Source organism: Brachypodium distachyon, chromosome 4, assembly GCF_000005505.3.
Source record: "Brachypodium distachyon strain Bd21 chromosome 4, Brachypodium_distachyon_v3.0, whole genome shotgun sequence".
Classification (NCBI taxonomy): Eukaryota; Viridiplantae; Streptophyta; class Magnoliopsida; order Poales; family Poaceae; genus Brachypodium; species Brachypodium distachyon.
In genome coordinates, this window is record NC_016134.3 from 40,733,013 (window position 1) to 40,749,601 (window position 16,589).

At 46.1% G+C, this 16,589-nt stretch overlaps 4 protein-coding genes across 4 annotated transcripts; 1 reads left to right on the forward strand and 3 right to left on the reverse strand.

The window, feature by feature from the left end:
* Positions 1-165: 165 nt before the first annotated feature.
* Positions 166-3,679, reverse strand: LOC100827309 (transcription factor RF2a). The gene is made up of 4 exons (XM_003576690.4): positions 2,011-3,679; positions 1,779-1,911; positions 1,608-1,692; positions 166-722 (listed from the first exon to the last, which is right to left on the reverse strand). The coding sequence occupies exons 1-4, from the start codon at positions 2,970-2,972 to the stop codon at positions 499-501; spliced, it is 1,404 nt and encodes a 467-aa protein (XP_003576738.1). The 5' UTR covers positions 2,973-3,679; the 3' UTR covers positions 166-498.
* A 404-nt stretch (positions 3,680-4,083) lies between these two features.
* On the reverse strand, positions 4,084-6,441 carry LOC100827611 (pentatricopeptide repeat-containing protein At2g36980, mitochondrial). Its single transcript, XM_010241124.3, has one exon. It carries the CDS (start codon positions 6,074-6,076, stop codon positions 4,154-4,156), a length of 1,923 nt encoding a protein of 640 aa, XP_010239426.1. The 5' UTR covers positions 6,077-6,441; the 3' UTR covers positions 4,084-4,153.
* Positions 6,442-6,609: 168 nt separating this feature from the next.
* LOC100835470 (probable 1-acylglycerol-3-phosphate O-acyltransferase) lies at positions 6,610-11,855 on the reverse strand. The gene is made up of 9 exons (XM_003578402.4): positions 11,384-11,855; positions 10,466-10,702; positions 9,857-9,903; positions 9,402-9,520; positions 9,162-9,322; positions 8,376-8,485; positions 8,188-8,287; positions 7,162-7,285; positions 6,610-7,080 (listed from the first exon to the last, which is right to left on the reverse strand). Exons 1-9 carry the CDS (start codon positions 11,596-11,598, stop codon positions 6,952-6,954), a joined length of 1,242 nt encoding a protein of 413 aa, XP_003578450.1. The 5' UTR covers positions 11,599-11,855; the 3' UTR covers positions 6,610-6,951.
* A 64-nt stretch (positions 11,856-11,919) lies between these two features.
* LOC100836085 lies at positions 11,920-14,501 on the forward strand. The gene is made up of 3 exons (XM_003578404.4): positions 11,920-12,132; positions 13,623-13,830; positions 13,964-14,501. The coding sequence occupies exons 2-3, from the start codon at positions 13,656-13,658 to the stop codon at positions 14,182-14,184; spliced, it is 396 nt and encodes a 131-aa protein (XP_003578452.1). The 5' UTR covers positions 11,920-12,132; positions 13,623-13,655; the 3' UTR covers positions 14,185-14,501.
* Positions 14,502-16,589: the final 2,088 nt, after the last annotated feature.

Below are 16,589 nucleotides of genomic sequence, written 5' to 3' on the forward strand. Positions count from 1 at the left end.
GTGACAGCAAAAGCGGCGTACCCAGAAACTGAAGCCATGAACTCAACCCTGCTTTGAGAGCCAGAACAAACCCACATCAACTTCTTGGATACAATTATGCATTCCTCAAAACAGCTAACGAAAAGCATAACCAACATCAAAGCATGATGAGTTAACCCAAAAGCATAAACAACATCGAAGCAAGCTGAGTTAACCCAAAAGTCTATGCTGTATATTGCCAGCAAGTTCCCTTTAAAAGCAAAGCCCAACATATTGTACCCTCATTTGTTTTTGATAATTCAAGCACAAAGCTACAGAGACAGACACTTTGTACAATACAAAAACCAACCTAAGTATCAACCGGCAATGAACAAAATAATCTCAACATGGAAAAACAAAGATGAATTTCTCTATAGTAACACCTGCAACCTAAGCCGAATATTGTCCAGCACAAATGGTGTTCCTGATTGAATCGGTATTATGAACTTCCCCTTGGCAGATCTCATTTGCGAAATCATCCTAGACATTCCACTGTTGTTGTTGGGTCCCAGGCTGCACAGAATGTTGTGGCTGTTGTTGCGCTTGCTGGGTCTCTGATGATTGCTTCAGAATTTGCAGCTGCTGCAGCTGAATCATCTGGGAGCTCATTTGTTGCTGTGAACCGTTCAGCACATGAGGATCACTGATCTCACCAGCAGCAAGTTTTAGGCGCTGGACCTCAGAATTCAACGTTTCACTTAGAGCTGGATACAGAATGACGAATGCCCAAGTTAATTATGGTGATTGAATAAGACATGAAACAAAAAGAATTGTGCTAACATGGGTATATGGCTAACTGGGGGAGCCTAGCGCTAAATATCAGCAATCAACATAACTCAACTAATAGTGACAGACATTGATATTCTACAATCAATCATCAAAATAACACAACATGCAGCAAATCAGTATAAGTTAACACTATCAGTTAATAAAGCAAAATATCCAGCACATGGCCAACAAATGAGAACATTATGAGATAAAACAATAATATGCAGGTTTCATTTGAATTAAGTTAGGCCCTGTTCGGTTCCAGCGATCTCCGCAGGTATCAGGGTGGGGATCGTGGGGAAACTGAACTAAAATTCGATCTATCCGTGTTGATCCCCGCCGGGAAGGGTAGATCCGAACGGGCCCTTATTGGGAAGAAGAACTATAAGAAGGCAAAAAAAATCCATTTTTATGACATATTAAGAACATTTTACGATACCAAGTGCAATAACATATCCAGCAAGTTTAGCAACACTCCACCAGAATTCAACATAATGTTCTTGTTATGCCTCTGGCCTCCATCAAACCATTTGGTTGAACTAACTACGCATTCAATTCATATTATTGAAAATTGAAGTGGCCCCTATGCCCTACATGCTTGTCTGTTGACCACTTCATGGCCACTCCAAACCCAAAGCGAAGTTTTGATGTAGAAGTCATCACAAGTTATATAACATGGCAAGTTGCACATGCACAGAACATATATCACTGGCATCAACTCACAGCACACATATACTAACTTGTAGAGCAATGTATTTTCTCTTTCTATCACACCTTCTCAAGAAATGAACATAAATGCTGGAAAACAATGAAGCACTCACCATCTCTCAACTGTGCTTGCTGCTCCATTGCTCGCAGCCTAATTTTCAGCTCATTGTTGTGAGTTGAAAGCACAGAATGGTCCCTCTGCAAAATATATACAGCAAAAGTAACTACGGCTGTCAAAACTTAAAAGCCCAAATCAAAATGCTCACCACCTTCAGAGAACAAACCTGAATCATTGCCACTTGTCCAGTTAATGTAGCAGTCTCCTTCTGCAGCACCTGAACCTTGCGCTCAAGCTCTGACATGTACCTTACCTTACGCTCCTTTGACTTGGCAGCAGATACCCGATTGTTCAGAATCCTGGAAATTTCACAAGATGCTCAATTTCAGTAAAAAAAACAAACACTTTATTGACCCTCCCAGCCCCACGTGGACTCTTGACACTCTAGAAATCCATACCTCTTGACCCTTTTAGGATCGGTCAGCACAATCTCTGCGAGACGCTCGTTCTCCATGATCTTCTTCTTGTCAGCCTCACTGAATCCCCCAATTGCAATATCTGTAGCAACGAGAGCAGCGGCACCGCCAATGGAACCACTTCCACTGCGTGCCAGCTTGCCAGGAGCCTCCTTCCCTGGAGACGAAGGTGGCAGGTTGGACGACACCAGGCCCACGGATCCAAAGGTGAGCTTACCAACAAAGCTGTCCGCTGACAAGCTGCGGCCATGGCGAGGCACGCTGCCGTCCGCGCTCTCGGTCTCGTTGTCGCTGCTGTCAGCGGGGCTCCACGCACGCGGGCCGCGCGCCTGGCTGTCCACCTGGTCGCGGCGCTCCTGGGCGCCGTCCGCAGAGGATCCGGCCACGTTGTCCAGGCCCTTCGGGCTCTTGCGCGAGCCGAGGGGCCCGTCAGCGAGGGTTTTGTTTTTGTTGGCCGTCACCGACTCGCGGCCCTCGGGCGCGGGCGTCTGCGGGTTCACCGGCGCCGGAGGTGGCATTTGCGGGTTCGGCTGCGAGAACCCGAGCTGGAAATCGCTCTGCGACCGCCGGTGCCCGGCCCGCAGCGGAGGCAGTCCAGAGGGGGAGTTGGCCGGTGGCGGCTGCGGCGGGGCGAACGCGATCGGCGTCGGCGCAGCCGGATTGGCGTAGGAGTTCGGGCCGAAGAGGAAGTCCATGGATGAGAGCTGGGGCTGCGATAGCGAGCGCGCGTGATGGGACGAGCCGGCACCCCCGCCGCCAGCGCTTGCAGGCGGCAGCGGCGGGGCCTGGTAGTAGCCGAAGGCACCCTGGCCGAAACGGACGGGGGCGGGGTGTACGGGCGGGAGGAGGAACGAGGGTGGGACGCGGTTGCCGTAGGAGTCGGCGGGGGCGCGCGGGCCGGGCAGCGCGAGGAGGCGGCGGCGGCGGACGGGGTCGTCGTCCATGGGGACGGAGAGGGGGAAGGGAGCCAGGGTCTCGCGCTAGGGTTTTTGGAGGGCGCTGGGCTAGGGTACTAATACTAGCGCGAGGCGGAATGCGGGATGATGATCATTGACGGTGCCGGCGGCGCGGCGGGGAGCCGTCGAGGGAAGGCAGCATTGAGAAACAAACAACACGTGAGGCCGCACGGCCACACGGGGGGCGGTCCCCAGCAAAAATGGAAACACGCGTTCCAGTATCTTCAGCTCTCTCTCGCGTTCGGCAGTTTCTGCTGCCGAGCTGGACTGGATGACTCCCTTTGACTGGGCCGGACTGGGCTTCCGCCTCGTCAGGTGTGCTTTTTTTCGGGCCATTCATGGGCTGAGACCGGGTCTTCAAATTTCTGGATGCACCATTGAAGCTTTCAAGCCTCTGAAGTCCAGAAAAACACTGGATTTCAAAATTTATTCCATGATGCGGTTTCTCCTATTTCATGGACAAAATTTTCTGTCTCATGTAGAAAAACGGCGAGGAAGAACTTGAGAGTGTGACTTGGTGATGTGGTGTCTGTTCTGAATTCATGCCATGCTCTGAATTCTGAGTTCTGATTATTATTTTACTAAAATCCATGCCTAGTTATTCATGCCATGCTCTGAATTCTGAACTGTTGCTACTGCTAGGCTGCTAGCAGACCCTTCACTCGATGTTCTATCCATATGATGTGCATGAACTCGTGATACATGAACCGCTGAGCAGGTAAGTTCTAGACATGATATTTTTGCACTGCTGTAAACAGTTGCCGTGGGATTCATATAAATGTAAACTTTGATCACTACCTTCATGGGGTTTGGACTTTGGAGACTCGGAGAAACGCAAGTCCACATGGCTCGCTTTGGTAATCTGATGCTAATAACCTTTGTGAGCAATCAATTTGAAAGCTGAAGTTGAACTTTTTTTTGTCCCGACCATCCTCGTCATAGTACTTATCAGGGCTTAACAGTGTTCGTTGATGTCTCGTAGTTCTCCCCGTTGTGGATTGGAGATTTGGAAAGGATGTTAAAAGAAACAGTTGGTGAATCTTAGCATATACTCCCTCCGATCCTATGTGAGCAATCAATTTAGGATAGGAGGAATACCTCGGGATAACAATATGTGATTCTCTGATTAATTATACACCGCAAAAATACTGTGCTAAATCTGGTAATAATTACGCGCCGCAAAACATAATATTTCTCATCTCATCGTCCAACAAGTGAATGACATCGCATACTATATCTGACCGATCAACCTCTTGCTCACCTGATACAAATACCTTAACGGCACCCTTAACTTGGATCCAGCTACAGCCAGGGGACTTCTTGACGCCATGCTCTGCCATGGCTCTCCTTACCCTCTCGGCTTCAGTCCACTGCCCAGTGGCGCAAAACAAGTTGGACAGCATGACATAGCCTGCATCTCTTGAAGGATCAGACGACACCATGCTGCTTCCCACCTTCCTTCTGGTTCTCATGTCCAGGTGATCTGGTGAGTAGGTGCTTAGCAAAGCTTCACGCATGACGCTACACGTCTGAATTGTTTCCGAGTAACGGTCCAGCATCTCAATGGCCGCTGCAATGTTTCCTGATCTAGCATACATGTCAAGAACGCAAGATAAATGCTCTGGTGTTGGTTTCAGTCCATGGACAGACACCATTGACTCAAAGAAGGTTCTCCCTTGCTCCAGGAGGCCAGAATGGCTGCAGGCTGTGAGCAAGCCTGCAAATGTGACCTCGTCAGGGCAAGCATCGTGGGATAACATTCTTCTGTACACTTCTAGTGCTTCCTTTGCCCATCCATTTATCGCGAATCCGAACAGCATTGTGTTCCATGAGACCAAATCCTTCTTAAGAACAGCATGGAATACATTGGTTGCACCCTCTACGTCTCCACACTTGGCATACATGTCCATCAAACTGTTGGCCACATACAAGTAGGATGCATAACCGGTTCTGAATGCACAGCCGTGGATCATCCTTCCACTGGCCAGAGAAGATGCAGTAGCGCAAGCATGAAGCACGGCCCCAAAAGTAAAGCTGTCAGGATGGATATCGTCCTGTGTCAACATCTTGACAAACAGTGCAAGGGCCTCATCTGCAGAGCCATTCCTCGCAAAACCTCCAATCATCGCAGTCCATGAGATGGCATTGGTTGCAGGAGCAATTCGAAACAGCACAGCAGCTTGTTCAATGTGGCCAAGCCTCATGTATGCATCGATCAATGAATTCCATGACACAATGGTCCTACTCTCCATAGACTCGAAGATCTTCACAGCATACTCTAGCAAGCTGAACTTACTGTAGAAGGAAATAAGTGAGTTATTGACCTCAGGGATGGCATTCCAGCCACTCTGCACAACAATCTTGTGGATTGCAAAGCCGGTAGGTGGGTAGGGAAGCTCTGCGCAAGCGTCAACAAGAATGCACAGTGTTGCATCGTCGCAGCATAGTCCTGACATCCGCATCTTGTTAAACACAAGCAAACACTGCTTGGCATTGCCACTGCGGGAATACCCCATGAGCAACGTGTTCCAAGCAACATTGTTTCCAATGGGCATTTCATCGAACAACTCCTGCGCAACCTTCATCTGGCCTGAAGCAACGTAGGCATGAAGGAGCGAGCACCAGGACAGCGCATTGCGCTCGGGCATCTCCCGGAAGGCGCGCGCGGCGTCGTCCGCGCGGGCGCACCTGGCGTACATGGCGACGAGAGCGTTGCCGACGGGGAGCGGCGCGCGCAGTCCGAGGCGGAGGAGGCGCGCATGGAGCTGCGCGCCGGCGTCGGGGGAGCGGAGATCCGCGGCCGCGGAGAGCGCGGCGGTGAGGGAGAATGCGTCCGGCGCGTGCGCGCGGACGAAGAGCCCGAGGGCGGCGCGCGGCTGGCCTGCGCGGGCGTAGGCGGTGAGCATGGCGTTCCAGGCGACGGCGTCGCGGCAGGGCATGGCGTCGAACACGGTGCGCGCCGCGGCGGCGTCGCCGGCACGGCCGTGCCAGGCGATCCTGGAGGTGGCGGCGGCCAGATCGGCGAAGGAGGGGGCTCCTCCATGCTCTGCTATGCGTGCTGCGGCTCGACCAACTTGTGAGTTCAGGCTCATCAAGTGGGGTAGGACCGTAGGAGAAAACGCGAAAGGCACACTGGTGCTGAAATGCAACGGCAAAGTTCTTCCTTGCGCTGGTAAAAATGTTTTTCCTACAGAAAAATACAGTTGATTGCCAAGTTACCATTCAATTAGAAAGGAAAGTTTATGTACAGGGTGCTAAACATTGTTAAAAGTGTATGAAATTGTATGTTGAAATCTGTGCGTAATGTACGTTCTCGAATTTCTGCATTATTGTGCATGAACCCATCCTCGGTGTGATTATTTTGGTATGTTATCGATCCAACATGTTACAACCTGCTCCCTCCGATGCATAAAAAATGTCACCCACTTAAATACAAAATTTGTACTAACTTCGTACAAAATGAGCGACACTTTTATGGATCGGAGGGAGTAGATTATTTCGAACCTTAAATTATTCTAAATGTGGGAATGGCACAACTTTTGTTCTCGGACTATTGCTTCCCTAGAAAAGATTAACAAATGCAACACAAATCATAAACCATAATTTTCTTTTGGAAGACAAATCATAAACTATACTGATATGTTCCATGATAGTTTGTACATGCAAACACAAAGTTGACCTGGAAAGTATATCATTCACCAATCACAATAACTTGACTTGATGAGAACCGACTAGAGAAATCATACATATATATATGATCATGTTTTATCACTATTGAAGTACTGATACGCCGGCAAATATGAATGACGTGTATATTCACACAATTCATACATACAAAAAGGAAACTGGTGAGTGGTGACATTTGTAACATTTCTGGTGAGTCGTGACATTTGTAACATTTCCTAGCTCCGTATAGCTTTGCTTTGTGTTCATACCGCTAATTGGTATGACATCGCGCCTCATGCTGTCATGCAGATATCAGGCCATCAGGAAGAGAGAGACCCTCCTCTGCATCTCCAGATAAAAATTTCCGGCACGCATAGAAGACTGCCGAATGGAACCCGGAAGGGTTATCTATGAACACAAAATGTCCTCCCTGCATAGTCGTCGAGGTAGTCTGGAGTCAGTACCAATCCTGTTGCTCGTAGTGTGTATATTGCCAGAGAGGAAGACAGACCTGTGGGACTCTGATGATTTCGCAAGGAACTTTCATATCCTTGCGTGCTTGCTGTGCCCCCTGGTATTTCATCCAATCGTCATGGCCATATATGAAAGTGGTCGGCACTTTCCAGTCAGATGCACTGTTCCAGGTTTAGTGCAGTGAGAAAACATCACATCTATTCACACAGCATAATTCCCCTGTATCTAGTTTTTTGTGTTAACAAATTACTGCATCTACAAGATCATTACCTTGTGTGTATTCAAAATATGGATGAACACTGATAGTACAGTTATGCACTATTACGATCTTGAAAAGAGAGTGGATGACACAAAATAATGTGCAGATCATAATGATCTCTTCCACAAAAAGATCATAACTAAAGTAGTTCCTCAACAGAGGCAACTTTTGTCCATACAAAACTGGGCAATGTGATTCAATGGGGTAAAACTAATTCATGGCCTAATTGCATCAGCTTGGTACTAAATCCTTGTGAAGCATGTGCATTTAACAAATATTTTAAGTTTTTTCAGCCGGTATCTGATAAAATCATAAAAGAGCATAGCCTGGATCAATGATATTATGAAACTGATATCAGAATGGAGGGGAGAATTACAGAGTCAGATGTTCAACTTTTTGTTATAGACCAGTCATGCCATTTCATATATTCATGGTAACAAATAAGTGATTGTTGTCAGCATAGGTATTTCAGAATTTAACTAATAACGCTTTAAAAAGAAAAGGAGATTATCAACCGTGCTAGGGAAGAACATAAAAACAATATTCTATCATATCCTCATGAGATGTGAGAAATGAAAACGAACAACCAATGAAAACAGATTTTCCTAAGCTAGTTGAGCCCCACACATCCATTTTTTCACTTTTTAATGCACAAATTTGTGGCGATGGGGAAAGCAACGACTTGTAGATACCTTCATTAGAAGGGACGACCAGGAGCTCTAAATAAATAAATGTTATCTTAACAATCGAAGATCACCAATGAAAACAGTCTGGAGAAAGTAGTACATAAGAAGAGAAGCTGACCTCTGCAGAAGAGGTTTCCTTGCAAATGCCCCCAAGGAAAAAATATATTTCAAGCACAGCTCTCCACTAGCTTTGGCAGCTAATGTATGGTAAATGTAATCTTCACACACGATAAGGCAACAATAAGGTTCGATTGCTAGTATCATTTAAGATGTCACGCTCTAGTTTAATTTAATGGCAAATGTTACCTGTCAGCAAGCCGGACTCATGTTCTGTTAGTAATTCACCTGTTGAATATGAGCCAAACCTAGCAGTGGTATATCTGCGAACCAAATCTGGGCCCCAAGGACCCAATCCTCTGTTTAAGCAAAACAAATAGGCGTCAGCACAAAAGGCAGCTTGGAGAAAAATAAACAACCATTCATTAGTTTTACAGAAAAATCACAGCAGAAATCCATTGCTTCTGCATCGGACCAGCTATCCCTACTTACATTTGAATATTGTATTTGTCTACTTTGCTAAAAGAAGCAGTCAATCCCCTTACATCCACTTTAGCTGACTGAAGCATGGTGCCGCTATTATAAGCCCCAGTTGTGACTACCAGTTCAGAGCATATATGCCTCTGGAATTCTGCGACAAAATGAATTTGATTGTTTGTTTTTGTTAGTTTGGATTATTTTGGAGTATGATTTGGTAGTTATTTATTTGGAAGCAAATGGTGGTGCACCTTATTTTTGGAACTTCCATTCACTTCTCTTCTAGTACTATTTTCCTAACAAAACCATGCTGTCAGATTAGGTCTCAATGTCTGATGTAGAGTCACGCTGGCATGATTGCCACATAACACTTTCATAAAGTCAACATGGGAAGAAATGGTCGATTGCTCCATTTTGTTAAGAAACTAATACTGTTCAAATTTAAGTAGAGGTGCCTGATTGCTCCTGATTGTGATGTAGAGGGGCTCCTATTGACATCTTGACTTATTTTTTATTTTAGGTAAAAGAAAATACAGATAGAAGAAGCCCTAGCCTTACCTTACAATTCTTTGAGGAGTAAAATTGGACTCCCATAGTTGGTTCACTAGCATGCCTTTCCATGTTGCTCGAAACTTGGTTAACCACTCAGAGCTATGATCTGTTTCTGATGAAAACCCAGCAGAACCGACCAAAATTAAGTGCTGCACGTGTTCAGGATGCTGAAATAGAACATAAAATTTAGTACAATCATAGACACCGGTGGAATAGCTTCAGTCGCTAGATGTATTATAAAAATACCTGCAAGGCATATTTTGCTGCAACATATCCTCCGAAAGAATGACCGAGCAATATAAAATTACTGAGGTTCTTTGCTTTACGCCATTCCTCTAAAGAATCTATGAACCAAGCCTCAGTTTCTGTTTACAAAGTTGACCAAAACATAGGAAAAAGGAAACATATTACTGCATGATTTCCCAAAAACTATGTACCAAAAACTAAATCACAACACAAATATGACGGAACAATTCTACATGGCATTCTCTTAGTAGCAATTGTCTACAGAATCACCTAAAAACTAAAGAAAACAGCCTTTTCGAGATGTTTCATCATAAAATAGGATTCCATGGCATGCTCAACAAGTCAGCAATAGAACTAATAGCGGCAAGCCGGCAACTAAGCGTCACCAGTATCATAATGAAATATCTAACACCAACCTACAAAAGTGTGTAACAAATAAAGTATATGTATCTAACCTTCGGTACTTTTACAGGTGAAGTCAGGTCTACTTGATCCACCCCAACTGCAAAACGAAATGCAAAATTCAACACTATGCAACATCACAGAGTGAGGTGTAACTAGAAGAACATCATAAAGGATTGTTTGACATGCACGACACGTTTCTGTAACAGTAGTTAAACACTTCACTCATCATCAAGCTAATTTTCATTTTCTTTATTTTGGAATTTGGATGCAGGTGGAGTTTTCACGCAAATGTAAGCATTAGGTTGTATTCCCCATCTAGGTTCATAGATCGCACAGAAGAGAAAAGAATAATAGGGAAAAAGGTTAAGAGGGGCAATTGACTCCTCTTCTTAACCCACAATCTACGATAGCATTCAAATTCTAACATAAATCCTGAATTCTGAGAACAACGAATATGCATCAAGATTTTTCTTTCATTGCGTGAGTAACTACTAGGAAGGGCACAATGAACACAAGACATCAATAATAAGAAATAGATCTATAACATGGCAACAACTTTGGAATCACATGCCAGTATTGATCCGTAAGTATATAATTACTTGAACCAACGTATTGAGGGATATAAATCACAATCAAGTCTTTTGGTTTCCTGAGCTTACCCAAGCTGATCAATGGCAATCACTCGGAAACGGCTTGCAAGGGCATCAAAATTTCTAAAGAAGAAACCCTGTGAAGCACCATAACCATGGACCATGACAAGAGTGGGAGCATTCTCCTTGCTATCAAATGTCACTGTATTGATGAACCTTGGCTCATCACTTGATGATCTAAACCATCTTACTTTTGACCCGGGTGGAGCCGAGCCAATGTTAACTTGTTCTTGGACATACCCAGTTCTGTAAAGGAAAAAAGGAAGATATATCACGTATCAGAACAGCGAAATAAACACAGATTTCCAGGAAAAAAAGGAAGGCATAAAGTACCTAATAAAAGGCAAAAAAAGGTATAAAACCAGGAATGTGGTGTCCCATATAAACAATATAATAGAACATTATATCTTAGATTGAACATGAATCATCATCCCCCGTGTTATGTATAGAATGGAAAATGTTTTCATATGTCTCCTACTCTCCTTAGATAGATCAAAACAGAGCAATACATTGGCATAGCTATCATGCATTCGTTTGGAACTATTAGATCAGGAAAGAACAAACTTCTGTTGTCCCCTAGCCATGTCGTTCATGAGCATCGTTTCTACAGTACAAGAAGACCAAATTGACAAAATCCAACTGATGGTCAGGCAGTCATTGTGAAAGGGGATGAGCAAAGCCCTACAAGTTCATCAACGTTCCCAAATTTATGCTACAGAGGAGGACTCAATCTTCATGAAACGCGAGCTAGATTGGAAGTACGACAACAATTAATCATCCACCAAACCTAATAATCATCGAGCTGATCAGTCCCAAACTAGCGAACCAATCGTTTCGGTCGTCAAGCTTGATTTTTGAGCGGATTTACACGTAGAGCCAGTAAGGCAGTAAATCAACAGGAGCAGGTGAGGGGGCAGTAGGGGGTACTTGAGTACGGAGAGGAGGCGCTTCTCGGCGGCGATGATGCGCTCGGTGGAGGTGGGGATCCAGCGCAGCGCGGCCGGCCACACCCGCGCCCACCTGGACCCCGCGGGCGGGGCCGCCGACGCCGAGGCCTCGGTCACCGTGGCGGCGGCGGCGGCGGACGCCTGCCTCATCTCCTCGGTCGCTGCCATCCTCGTCACGGCGGCAGCGCGGCGCATGCGACACGGGGGCTCACGACACCAAGCTTTTCCCCGCACCACCCTCAACACGCGCGGCGGCTTTGGAGATTAGAGCTTCTGTTGGGATCGTTTCGGGCGCGGATTCCAGCAGATGATGGAGGAATCGCGGTGGGTTCTGGAGGAGTTTTTATGCGAGAGCCGGAGCCGCCGACCGCGCGTCGTGGGGCTTGGCTGCCTCGTTACGTAATGGCTTGCGTCCGCGTGCCCGCGTGAGGTTTGTGTGGCCTGGAGCGCAAGTCAGGAAGGGAAGAGGGCTGAGCTGACTGCTGAGTAGTACCGCCGCGGCCAATGACCCGATCGCGCGCGCCTTCGAGGAAGCGGCTCCTGCTCATCTAGACGACGAGTTGGTTTGGTTGGACGTTTGGACTCTGGACTTGACCAGACACCGGAACCCGTTTCAGCGCACAGTCGCTCTCCACCGAGTTTTCTCTCCGATCCCCTTCCTTCTCGCCTGCGACACCGGCGGAATCACCACGCGGAGGAGGAGTTCCGGCAGCCGGCGCTCCGACCAACGTGAGTCCTCCACCGATCCCCCATTCTTTCACCTATTTCTTCCAGCCGAGCCGCCTCCTCCAAGTTCGTCCCCCACCTGACCCTAACCCTAGAGGCCGGATTGGCGGCACGCGGCGACGCGGAAGATCACCGAATCCGCTCAGCCCAGATCCGCGAAGTGCCTAGGCGGTATTGATTACCGAACGGATAGAAGAGAGAAAATGAACCAACAAATTGGTGCGCTAATGAAGAGGAGGGTGCAAACCGGCGGATGAAACTCACCTTGCTTGCCTCCTTGGTTCGTTCGCCGCTGGCGTCGCGCGGGGCAAGGAGAACAGAGAAAACGAGGGGGGACTGGGTGGAAAGCCTGGAAGGAGAGCGCTCGTAGGGTCTCCACCGGCTCTGGTCTAGCCAATCAGTGGAGTACTTTAGTTGGGTCACTTTGATCACTTCAGATTTGTTGCTAGAGAGTGATTAAGTTAGATGAGAATAATTATTAAAACATGGCATTTCATCAAACTGCCCAAGTGAGATGGGCCATTTTGGCCATCAAGCCCTGCATATCTCCGTTCCTCACATGTAAAAATAAGGTGCAGTGTATTTCTTTTGATGTCCAGATTTTTGAGGTATTTAGCCCCGAACAAGAAGTAGGATAGAGGAACCCACAACAAAAGTTTCTACCTTGCTCGCAAAAAAACAAACAAACATTTCTACCAGTTCCGCGCCTCTAAAATTGTTTTGGTCGTTGAGCTTGAGCATAACAAGGATGTCTTTAGTTTTGAAGAGCTGCAAGAGTCAAAATGATTATGCATTGTTGTTGTCTTGTTTTAGGCATTACTACCTTTTGCATCAATGAATTTTAGTGCCTCAAACTTAGTGTTTAGCATATATTGTATACAAGATTTCTTGGATTTTGCTTATAGGAATGGTACATGTAAAGAGCTTCAGATGACAGGGATCAGTAGGCCTTTTAGGTTTTGTTTGTTGACTGTATATGCTGCTGGGGAACAATATTTACGTTGATATATGTATTCTATTCTTGCTGGTTTCCTGTGTATGGTTCATTTTTCGTCAGAAGCTATCTGAACTGACTGGGTAAATGTTTCAGTTTATGGACGTATACTTAGCAGTAGATGGGATGCATATATTGATTCTAGACTTGCTGGATCTAGCAGCATGTACTTTGTATTGTGGTTGAAACTATATGATTTTTAGAGAACACAGAAGCACTAATCTTCTTATAGGCTGAACTGCTGAAGAGCATCAGTTTGATGAATTTTTCTACCGCCCTGCCTGCACTGCACTTGCTTATACTCCCTCCGATCCTATTACATGTATCTAGACACTTTTTAAGAATAGATACATCCATATTTGGATAAATTTGAGACAATAATTTAGGATCGGAGGGAGTAGTTTGCAGCATTCTTTACAATGAAGTGGGAAAAAATGCAAATGAAATTGAAAAGCCAGAATGGAAGTTATTTAAAATTTCTGTTGTGAGACCTTGACAGGAAAACACAGGTGGAACTGAAGAATAGATAAGTATGGCTTCTAGTGGTGTGAAAGATTTCTACCGGCAGAAAAAGAAAGGTGGTATAACCAAAACTTCATCATGTTCTAAGAAGAAAACACAGCAGTACACTGGAGGGGCCTCCGTTGGCGCTTCGAATCCTGCTCAGACATCAGCACTAATTTCTCATGGATCCTTAGATCTCAAAGGTACTGAGCTTATTATAAAAATATTTATAACTGAGTCTTTTGTGGCAAAATAGTCATAATTGAACCTCATATTGATCTAATAGTTTTTCTTCAGAAACCATAATGCTTTTTGTTCATGATGGTGTTGCTGCAGATGATATCAGTGAGCAGGAGGAGCAGTTGCGGCAGTTTGACATGGACATGAAGTTCGGCCCATGTATTGGTGTCAATCGGCTTCAGCGTTGGGAGCGCGCTTCTGCCATGGGCCTCCAGCCACCATCTCATCTTCGGGACCTCTTGGCACACAGCGCTTCCATGAACAATCACAATAATGGTAGCCCCTCCCCTGAGTGCCTATGGGAGGGTAAAATCTAGAATCAAATAAAAAGTGATCCATATCATATCAACCTAGCCTTGTTTACTTACTCCTTTCTCCCCGGGCCCAGCTACCTGAGTCTTCTTGCCCCTCTCTACTGCTTCGTAGGTCGTAGCTGGGACATGGGGCCTATTAGTGTAGTCGAAACTCATACTCTTTCACTGTGGTGAACTCTTGTTGTAACCAACCTTCTCGTTTTTCTTTGATAGACTGTTGCTGCTTTCATTTTTTGCCAGTGTATCTTCAGTTTACCCTGCGCAAGTTGTTTATGCCATTTCCGCACGGATGTACTCCAATTGATATTCCTGTTTCCGTTTGAATGTTCATTTGGTACAGTTAGTACTTAGTTCGCTTGGTCAGGCGTACCAACCAACAAATTTATGGGCCATGATGGTGGAGGTTCAGAATCTGGAACCATGACCATGCTTGATGCTATCAAAAAAAAAAACTGTCAGTATATCTTAGCCGTATGGGCAGACCCCTTACCGGTTCTCTCTCCCAGCTGTTGCCTGTTGGCGCTTTCTTGGCAGGCAGGAGCTTGGAAGCTGGAAACAAAAATGCAGAAATCTCGGCGCGAACCTTGCATATTGCCCTTTTGAAGCTCGCTGTTAGAATTGCGCCTCTTGGTCACTAGCAGGGGTGGTCGACTGTTTGGCATGAGCCGATGCGAGCTTTTGCACCTGCAGGAGTCATGATCCGTTCTTGGGCGTTTGCGGGGGAAGTCGGAGTCGCCAGCTCAAGATGAGTGTTTGGCGTGATGACGACGACTTCTGCGAACTACCTCGACGGCAACTTTTTTTCAGTAGTGTGTGGAGTGAGTGTGGATGGACAGGTTGGCCATTGTTGTTCCGGTTTTCGTCCGGTTTTCCGTTTAATTAACTGGACACTTTTATTCTTCTTAATTAATGGACTGAGTCATTCGAACTCCAGTTCAAAAAAAATGCAGAAATCTTTCACGGATACTGTGCTGGTGTTCTTTCCTTGACGCAAGTACGACACCGAAACCTATGGATCCGAAAGAGAACACTGTGTAGGCTGTATCTGTTGTCGTCCTTTCGTATGGTTCCTAGTTTGCGATCCGCATATATGTGATGGGACGAGAGACGGCGTGCAACGTGTCGGGTCGCGAGTATTGTCCATGCAGCTGCTGGACGTAAGGCTCCGATCCTAAATTTTATCGTTGTTTTAGTTCAAATTTATACGGAAACAAGCATAAAATTTTAGGAAAAGAGGGACTACCTGGTGTGCCGTGTGCGCACAGTTTGTCGGGGCCTCGAGCTGGCGTGCGTGCATCATCGGTGCATGTGGGGTTCCTGATCAACCGTCGATGTCATGCCACGTCGTCTTCCGACTCGTCGCCGTCGCCCGCCGCCCCCGTAGTCAGATTTGATTATCTGGAAAACGAAGAAAGCTACTACTACCATGGCTTTACACGAGAGCACTCGCCGTCATGTGCGCAGCTTTACGATTACGCGCGCCTCCTCTCGTCACGGAGTTCCTGTTCCGGCGGAAAACCTGTCGACAGACGGATCGCTATCCCAAACTATAACTGCAGTGGTTCTTCGATGGATCCTTGTCGATCGCCAGCTACAGCGCGCAGCAGACCACTTTGGTTTGGTGATTCGATTTCGTATTTTTGTCCCGTGCCCGGAGCTCGCACTCTTCCCGAGATGGAAGAAGACGGGGACGTAACGACCAGAACCAGTCCGGAAGAGGTACCGAAGACATCGATGGGAACTAGTGTAACTAGCTAGGTCGTCGACGAACTGTTGGTGATCGCGGCCAAGTGAGAGCTACTACTGGTATTGATACACAAAATGGTGATTAAGGAACCACTGTTGGGAACTACTTAACCCGGCCGGAAACGGAACGACGGCGAAAGGAGCTCACAGAGACACATGCATGTACAGATGAGCATGTAAGAGAAAGATTAAGCTATACATACGGCTACAGCGTATCCATATTTTTCTCCGTGTCATGTCCTTGTCAGGTTTCAGCAAACTATCGCTTGATGAAAGCGGCGTGTAGAGTGTACCATTGAAGAAAAAGAGAAAAGAGATGCTTATGTGTTAGTGATCGAACTGCAATATTATCATATTTAAATGTCCATTCCACAAGATTCTGTTTACGCCCATATATATTTTCCCTCGGTTTCTGTCCTCATGTGAAATGGATGAAAGGATCCCGCTCAATTTTGAGACCTAAACCCGACTAGATGGAGGGTCTCTTTGATTCGTAGGATTTTCGAAACACAGAAATAAAAAACTACGATATTGAACTATTGTTTCTGACAGGAAAAGAAAACATAAGAATAAACAAGTGAAGTTGTTTTATAGCATCACAGGAAAAAGAGTAAAATACACCACTAGCCCATGAACTCGGCAAAAATGAACATAGTCCATGA